This window comes from Colobus angolensis, unplaced genomic scaffold (genome assembly GCF_000951035.1).
Source record: "Colobus angolensis palliatus isolate OR3802 unplaced genomic scaffold, Cang.pa_1.0 Scaffold143, whole genome shotgun sequence".
Classification (NCBI taxonomy): Eukaryota; Metazoa; Chordata; class Mammalia; order Primates; family Cercopithecidae; genus Colobus; species Colobus angolensis.
The window spans coordinates 123172-132211 of record NW_012114522.1 but is presented as its reverse complement, the minus strand read 5'-3'; the positions used below and the strand labels follow the sequence as shown (position 1 = coordinate 132211).

Genomic DNA, 9040 nt, shown 5'->3' with positions numbered 1-9040 from the left:
TGGCCTCGGGGCTTGCCCGCCCGCCACACTGTCCCGCGGCCAGAGTCGGGCTCACCTGGACAGCCCTGCGGGGAGCCTGCTGGGGACTCCCTGCACGGGGAGAGGGTGGGCGAGCCCCTGCGCAGAGCGCAGAGAATGCGCGTTGTCGGTGCGACCTGAGGACCCCAAGTGTGACCCTCCCCACCCCCCAGTGAGCTGGAGCGGCCCCTGCAGGGCGGGGCCCACAGGCCTGGCACCCCCCATCGGTCCCAGCGCAGCGCCCCGGAAGGGAGGTGAGGGTCTGAGGCAGGCCCGGGTGGTCAGCACCTGCTGCCCACAGAGGCACTGTGATTAGTGCAGCGAGAAGCAGCTATGGCCACAAGACGCCTCCCACAGGAATGAGTTCCGACCTGGGGGCGTTTCTGTATGGGAAAGCACCCCTGCTCTGACCTTCCAGCGGGACCCCCAAGGGGCGCCATTCAGCGGCAGCTCAGCAGAGGTCTGTGGGGCACCCCCTCACGCCTAGGGCACAGGCCGGCGCAGGCAGGGTCCTGGTCTCCAGAGCCTCCCGCCTTTTGGGTGGTAGAGGGGCAAACAGAGAGGGCAGCTGTCCAGCCTGCCCATTAGGGAGTAGAGTTGACCTCAGAGACAACCGCCCAGCCCAGGAGTGGTGCAGGCAGAGAGAAGCCCACTAAAGCCTACTCTAGCCAGGCCATACCTGCAACCCAGAGTCCCCTGCTCTGTGGCCACAAGCAGCACCTCCACCTTGTCTCAGAGCCTGTCCCAAAGTGAAACCCAGCATTATCTCCCTCCCTTCTCTTGAGAAGGACAGCAGAGAAATAGCCGTTAGTTCCCAGTTCTTGGGAGGCTGATGTAGGAGGATCACCTGAAGCCAGGAATTTGTGGCTGCAAGTGGGCTATGGTTGCACCACTGCACTCCAGCTTGGGCGATAGAGCAACACTGTCTTTACAAAAATTAAGTTCCAGCTGGGTGTGGTGGCTCACGCCTGTAATCCCAGCGCTTTGGGAGGCCCAGGCAGGTGGATCACCTGAGGTCAGGTGTTCAAGACCAGCCTGGCCAACATGGAGAAATCCCGTCTCTACTAAAAATACAAGAATTAGCCAGGCATTGTGGCAGGCACCTGTAATCTCAGCTACTCAGAAGGCTGAGGCAGGAGAATTGTTTGATCCCAAGGGGCAGAGGTTGCAGTGAGCCGAGATCGTGCCACTTCACTCTAGTCTGGGCGACAGAGTGAGAGTCCATCTCGAAAAAATATAAAAATAAAAAAACCACACACACATACATGTCACAAAAGATATAGACACAACAGTTGTAGAGAAGTCAGCTTTTGTTTAAATTGGCCCCCGTATTTTCCATTTTTATCACTCTCCATTTCTTTCCTAAATCTCTGACCTTACTTTGGGGTCATTATCTTCTGCCTGGAAAGCATCCTTTAGAATTCCTTTGACAGTGGGTCTTCTACTGCAGAAATCTTTCCAATTCAATCAGAAAGTGTTTTTATTTTGCCTTCCTTCTTCATGGATTTTGGTGGGTATCGAATCAAAGGCGGCAGTTGCTTTCTTTCAAGAGCTTGAAACTTCATCGCTGTCTACCACTCTTTTTTTTTTTTTTTTCTCCTGAGATGGAGTCTCGCTCTATTGTCCAGGCTGGAGTGCAGTGGTGCGATCTCGGCTCACTGCAACCTCCCTCTCCCAGGTTCAGGCCATTCTCCTGCCTCAGCCTCCCGAGTAGCTGGGACTATAGGTGCCCGCCACCACCCCCGACTAATTTTTTTATTTTTAGTAGAGATGGGGTTTCACCATGTTAGCCAGGATGGTCTCAATCTCCTGACCTTGTGATCTGCCCATCTTGGCCTCCCAAAGTGCTGGGATTACAGGTGTGAGCCACTGCACCAGGCCTGTCTTCCACTTTTCATTCTTGTTGAGACATCAGCTGTCAATTTCATGGCTGCTGCTTTGAAACTAATGTACCTTGTTTTTTCATCTGGCTGCTTTTAAGATTTTCTCTGTCTTTGGTTTTCTGTAGTTTTGCAGTGATATGTCCGGGGGTGTAAGGAGAGACAAATCTGCTTGTTGGCCGTATGGCCCTGGAGGTCCCCTTTGGTAACCTAGCAACAGGCTGGCTCGGTAGGAAGGCTCAAAGCCTTACCCATACCAGTTCCTGAAGTTCTGGAACACAGATGTCCCTTGGTGAAAGATTTCTAAGGTCAGGATGTTCTTTTCACCAGCAAAGACATTCCCCACAGCCTGAAATCTCCCATTGCTACGCGATTGGCTAGGCGCTCCCGGAATCTCCCACTGCTACGCGATTGGCTAGGCGCTCCCGGTTTCCTTCCAATTTCCCTACAAATACCCAGAATGACAAGAAGCCAGATCCCTCTCCTAGTGAACTCCCTATGGTGTGACCGGCTGTCCCTGGCCCTGGGGATGATGAGAACTTGGGAGAGAGGTGCCTCCTTCTGAAAACCCTCTGCCTCTGAGTGTCCCCATTAAATGCATCTTATGCCAGTCCTGTGTATTGTTGATGGTGTTTGTCATTATCTGGACTTGCTTTAACAGTATGGATTTCTTTTTGTCTCCTTGGAATTCACTGGGCTTTGAATTTGTGCACTGATGGCTTTCATCACTTTCGAAGCCTGTCAGTCACTGTCCTTGAAACATGGCTTCTGTTCTCCTTCTCTCTCTCCCTGGTACTCCAAATAAATGTATATTAGATCCTCTCCTAATATACATATATTAGAAAGGATATATCTCATATCCTTTCTTCTGCATTTTCCATTCTTTTGCCTCTCAATGCTTTATTCTGGATAGTGTCATCTGACTTACTTCCTAGTTCTCTCTGGCTGTTTCTATTCTGCTGTTAAACTGTTGCTTTACCATTAAGTTCTGGAATTCTGCAGTTTTCAGGACCGTAATTTATACTGACTCTTAAGTATGCTGTTGTCACATTTTATAGTTTCTGGCTTCCTGCCAACACATTCTTTTTTTTTTTTTTTTTTTTTTTTGAGGCGGAGTCTCGCTCTGTCGCCCGGACTGGAGTGCAGTGGCCGGATCTCAGCTCACTGCAAGCTCCGCCTCCTGGGTTTACGCCATTCTCCTGCCTCAGCCTCCCGAGTAGCTGGGACTACAGGCGCCCGCCACCTCGCCCGGCTAGTTTTGTTTTTTTTTTTGTATTTTTAGTAGAGACGGGGTTTCACCGTGTTAGCCAGGATGGTCTCGATCTCCTGACCTCGTGATCCGCCCGTCTCGGCCTCCCAAAGTGCTGGGATTACAGGCTTGAGCCACCGCGCCTGGCCCCTGCCAACACTTTCAAGTTTTGCAAATTTCCTCTTTGAACATGGGAAGCATAGCTGTTTAAGTGTCTGTATCTCATTCATATCTCCGTTATCTAGACACTAGATAGATTCTAGGCCTCTGAGGGTATGCTTCTCGTGCCTGAAGTTTCTGCTAATTCCCCTCCATTGGGCCTCATATCACGTTCCTAGTAATTTGTCTTTGTGTACTGGACATTGTACTTGAAATTTATTAGAGAGTAATATGAAGCTTAAGGTATTATCTTCTTCCAGAGAGGATTTGTGTTTGCAATGCCGGGCCCCTGGGGACGCTAGAAGTCCTAGGCCATCTTAATCCAAGTTCCGGTTTTGAGGAACTGGATGTGGTTGATATGAAGGGATTGGTATGTTCCCAGAGGACCACCCATATTTCAGAGCTGGTTTACTTTCAAGTCATCCTTCTTCTTGAGTGGGGTGGACCCCAAAGTGGACCCCAAAGTGGAAAGTGAATTGCCTGCGTCCCCAAACTTGGCATGTGCTAGATTTCATTTTTAGTCCTCTATGCTCTGGAGGCTTAGCTCAGATAGGGCACAGTGACTCATGCCTATAATCCTATCATTTTGGGAGGCCGAGGCGGACAGATCATGACATCAAGAGATGGAGACCATCCTGGGCAACATGGTGAAACCCTGTCCCTACTAAAAATACAAAAATTAGCCAGGTATAGTGGCGGGAGCCTGTAATCCCAGCTACTTGGGAGGCTGAGGCAGGAGAATCCCTTGAACCAAGGAGGCAGAGGTTGCAGAGAGCCAAGATCGCACCACTGCGCTCCAGCCTGACAACAGAGTGAGACTCCATCTCAAAAAAAGAGAAGGCTTAGCTCAGCCTTCCAGGTATCTTGTCCAGATCAGCAAATACCCCCAAAGCAGAAGCCGCCCTGATGTTTGGCCCCTGTCTCTGCGTTCTCACCCTCTTCTGGCTTTCAGCCCCAAAAGCTGCTTACTCTGTTAATGTTTATGTTTGTCTGGCTTTATTCATTATGTTCATCAGGACGATAGAAATGGATTCTGTAGCCCCTCATCAATGTACGACTAAAATTTTTTGACTTGAGGATGGTGCAAAAGCAATACACATTCAATGGAAACCATACTTCACATGTTCAACTCTGATCTTTTCCCAGGCGAGTGATGTGCTGTACAATACTGTCTTGTGAAGCTGGGAAGCTCCCAGGCAGCCACGCAGTCACAAGGGCAAACAACAGATGCTCTGCAGTAGACTGTGCTGCTGTATGATTTTGCCAATTGTAGGCTGACGTCAGTGTCTGAGCATACCTAAGGTAGGCTAGGCTCAGCTGTGATGTTTGGTAGGTTAGGTGTATTAAATGCGTTTTTTACGGCCGGGTGCAGTGGCTCAAGCCTGTAATCCCAGCACTTTGGGAGGCCAAGACGGGCGGATCACGAGGTCAGGAGATCGAGACCATCCTAGCTAATACGGTGAAACCCCGTCTCTACTAAAAAATACAAAACACTAGCCGGGCGAGGTGGCGGGCGCCTGTAGTCCCAGCCACTCCGGAGGCTGAGGCAGGAGAATGGCATAAACTCGGGAGGCGGAGCTTGCAGTGAGCTGAGATTCGGCCACTGCACTCCAGCCTGGGCAACAGAGCGAGACTCCGTCTCAAAAAAAAAAAAAATGCATTTTTTACTTATATATTTCAACTTACTATGGATTTATCCAGAGGTAACCCCATAGTAAGTCAAGAAGCATCATTACTAAGGATGATGTTGAAAGTAGTTGGACTGGTGCGGTGGCTCACGCCTGTAATCCCAGCACTTTGGGAGACTGAGGCAGGCAGATCATCTGAGGTTGGGAGTTTGAGACCAGCCTGACCAACATGGTGAAACCTCGTCTCTACTAAAATACAAAACAATTAGCCGGGCATGGTGGTGCATGCCTGTAGTCCCAGCTACTCAGAAGGCTGAGGCAGGAGATTGGCAAAGAGCAAGACTCCGTCTCAAAAAAGAAATTTAGAAGGAAGGAAGGAAGGAAGGAAGGAAGGAAGGAAGGAAGGAAGGAAGGAAGGAAGGAAGGGGAGAGAGAGAAAGAGGTTATCCTCTTATTCCTAATTTTAACATTATTCCCTCCAGTGTGTGCCCTTATGAGGTAAAATGATGCCTTCTGGGCTGACAAATGTATTTTATCATGCTAAAGAAGGAGTAACTAATTTATTTTATTGACTGCATAAAAAGTGGCTGTTGAATTTGGTCAAATGCCTTTACAGCATCTATGAAAATGATCTACTTTTTCTTTGGGTCTATTCACATGATCTATAATATTGTGTTACTGAATTTCCTTGTATTGAACCATCCATGCATTACTGAAATAAACCCCACTATGTTACGATGTGATATTTTTGATGTGTTGTTGGGTTCTGTTTGGTAACATTTTATTAAGGCTTTTTAATGAATTAATATTCATTTATGAATTAATATTCATAAAAGATTGGTATGAAGTTTCGTATAAGGTCTTTGTAAGATTTTGGTATCAATTTATACTTGCTTTATAAAAAGAATTGGGAAGTTTTGTTTTTCTAGAGTCTGGAATATTTCAAGCTCATTCAAACTTTTATTTGCCCTTTAAGGTGTGCTAACATTCCCATGTAAAATTGTTTGAGCCTGGTGTTTTTTTGAAGGGTAGCACTTTGACAACTTTACTTCTTCTCTTGAAAATAGCCTATTTAGCCTTCTATTTTACTTGTGGTTAGTTTTGATAAATTATGTTTTCATCCAAGTTTTATGTTTATTTTCATAAATGTCTGCAAAGTATTCATTATCTTTCTCTCTTTACATGATTTTTCTCCCCTTGAAATTAATTTTTGTGTATTTTTATTTTCTTAATTAGGTTAGATTTTTATTTATTTGGTTAGTTAGTTGATTCTGCTAAGAACAATGTCTTTTGGCCAGGTGTGGTGGCTCACGCCTGAATCCCAGCACTCTGGGAGTTTGAGGCAGGCAGATCACAAGGTCAGGAGTTCGAGGCCAGCCTGGCTAATATGGTGAAACCCCGTCTCTGCTAAAAATACAAAAATTAGCCAGCTGTCATGGCGTGCACCTGTTGTTCCAGCTACTTGGGAGGCTGAGGCAGGAGAATCGCTTGAACCTGGGAGGCAGAGGTTGCAGTGAGCTGAGATTGCATCACTGTACTCCAGCCTGAACAACAGAGTGAGACTCCATCTCAAAAAAAAAAAAAAAAAAAGAACAAACATCTTTATTATTTGTGTTACAGTTTTCCTGTGTTATAGCCAGCACTTTCTGCTTCTAATTCTGGCTTGATCTTTCTGGTGATTCGCTCCTATCCAGGAGCCACCAAGAGTCACCTCATTAGAACAAAAGATGCTCACCCAGGAAATTCTCAGGATTTTAGGAGCTCTGTGGCAGGAACTGGGTGCACACCAATATATATTTCTTATTATTTCATACCACCCACCCTACCTTCACCACCATCCCCTCCATAAAATCATCTTTTATTGGCTGGCATGGGGGCTCATGTCTATAATCCCAGCGCTTTGGGAAGCTGAAGTGGGAGGATTGCTTGAGGCCAAGAGTTCATGACCAGCCTGGGCAACACAGCAAGGGCTGGCATGTCTCTAATTCTTTCTTGCAGTGGCCCCTCCCTTCACCTCCAAGCCGGAGCATGGCCTCACCCCTCCCAGGTGACTCTCTCCCCAGAAATGGTGCTGTCTCAAGAAGCCCTCTCTCACTAAGCATCTGCCAGGCCATTTCGGCTCCCAGAAGTCCTTGTCCTGCCCCACCAGCCTGGTCTCATCTAGATGGGGCCTCTGTCTGGTGGGACCAAACAGAATGTTCTGCATACCTGGCCAGCGCAGAGATCTCCCTGTACCCCTGCTCCAAGGCTGGCTCTGCCACTGACAGAGAGACTGACATCTGCACCGTTCTGAGCCCCTAGGGGTGCAGTATGCAGAGCTAGGCCATCTCTGTCATCCTACAGGAACCAGGCAGCCCTGAGGAAGGGTTTTAACATGCAAGGTGTACTCCACTAGTCTTAAGATATCTCGAGCCACAGTCTTGCTGCTCCCAACTCCCAAGCCATGCTGACTTTCTTTCCCTTGGGACAGAAACACCTCTGCTGATCCCTGATCCATACCTCTCCCCCTGAAAGAAATATAATACATAAAAGAGAGTCCTCCCACTGAGCACCTCCCTTCCTTTATAGCACTTACTTCAACTGACCCTTACAGGGATTGTATAATGAGACTATGAATGTCACGAAGGCTACGCCGTGTCTCAGATCCCCTACTAAAGGCTCCAACCCCAGGGAGGACTTGTCCCCTGGCCTGGGTCGGAGGGTCAGGAAGACCTCTTTAGTAAAAGGTGTGGTTGGACTGGGACATTCCTCCCAGTGGGAGAGCTCTGTTCTTTCCTGAGCAAGAACTCTAAAGCCCACTTGTTTCCTTACTGGAAGAGGAACGTTAGTCATGTTCTTTCTTATTTAAAATCAGGGCTTGCAATGCTGCTTGGCCCTCGAGTCAAGCAGCAGCACAGCCCACATACCACACAACACAGGATTTCCTCATGGCTCATCTTCCAAGTGAGAACTGAAAGGAACATCGTGGGAAACCGCAAGAGTCTGTTCTAATGATAAAGCAGAGGCCCAGAGAACCGCGCTTATTCTCAGCAGGGCACGGTGGTGATGAACAACACGCCAAGCAGAAGAGAAAGGGGCCAGGACGTTGGACGGGGGCTGAATTCAGAATCAGCCCATAGGAGAAATGAAGTTTGAGACTTCAAAGAATGAGCCGAAGGGAGACCTTTCTCACTGTCTCCCTTCCCTGATGGTGAAGTACAGGCCGCAGAGGGGAGGTGTTTGACCTGGGGGCGCTCATCACATGCTGTGCCTAGAATCGAACTCCAGGTTCACACCAGGCCTCCAAGGCCACGTGAGTACTCCAGGGGAAGGGAGGGCGTAGGGGATGAGAACAGGGAAAACCATGAGGTTTTGGAGAGGGAACTTTGAATTGGCAATTTATAAAAGTAGACTAGGCTGGGCATGCTGGCTCATGCCTGTAATCCCAGCATTTTGGGAGGCTGAGGTGGGAGGATCATTTGAGCTCAGGAGTTTTAGACCAGCCTGGACAACATAGTGAGATCCTATTCCTACAAAAAAATAAAAAATTAAACATTAGCCATGTGTGGTGGCACACACTTGTGGTCCCAGCTACTTGGGAGGCTGAGGTTTGTGAAAGGAAAATACCTTGAGCTCCCCAAATCACTGACGCTAAGGGGAAAACTCAAGCTGGGAACTGCTCAGGGCAAATTTGCCTCTCATTCCATTCAAAGTCATCCCTCTGCTCACTGAGATAGATGCATATTCTCTCTCTCTCTCTCTCTTTTTTTTTTTTTTGACAGAGTCTCGCTGTGTCGCCCAGGCTGGAGTGCAGTGATGCCATCTCGGCTCACTGCAAGCTCTGCCTCCCAGGTTCACACCATTCTCCTGCCTCAGCCTCCTGAGTAGTTGGGACTACAGGCGCTCGCTACCACGCCTGGCTAATTTTTTGTATTTTTTAGTAGAGACGGGGTTTCACCCTGTTAGCCAGGATGGTCTTGATCTCCTGGCTTCGTGATCCGCCTGCCTGGGCCTCCCAAAGTGCTGGGATTACAGGTGTGAGCCACCGTGCCTGGCCTTTTTTTTTTTTTCCTGAGACAGCATTTCACTCTTGTTGCCCAGGCTGGAGTGCAATGGCACCATCTCAG

The 9040-nt window shown here is 48.3% G+C and overlaps 1 protein-coding gene across 1 annotated transcript in view; it reads right to left on the bottom strand.

The window, feature by feature from the left end:
* HTT (huntingtin) overlaps nt 1-243 on the bottom strand; it is a 188082-nt gene extending 187839 nt beyond the window's left edge. The window contains exon 1 of the mRNA XM_011935439.1: nt 56-243. Coding sequence (XP_011790829.1) covers nt 56-243 — 188 coding nt within the window. The remainder of the gene's footprint in view (nt 1-55) is intronic.
* Nucleotides 244-9040: the final 8797 nt, after the last annotated feature.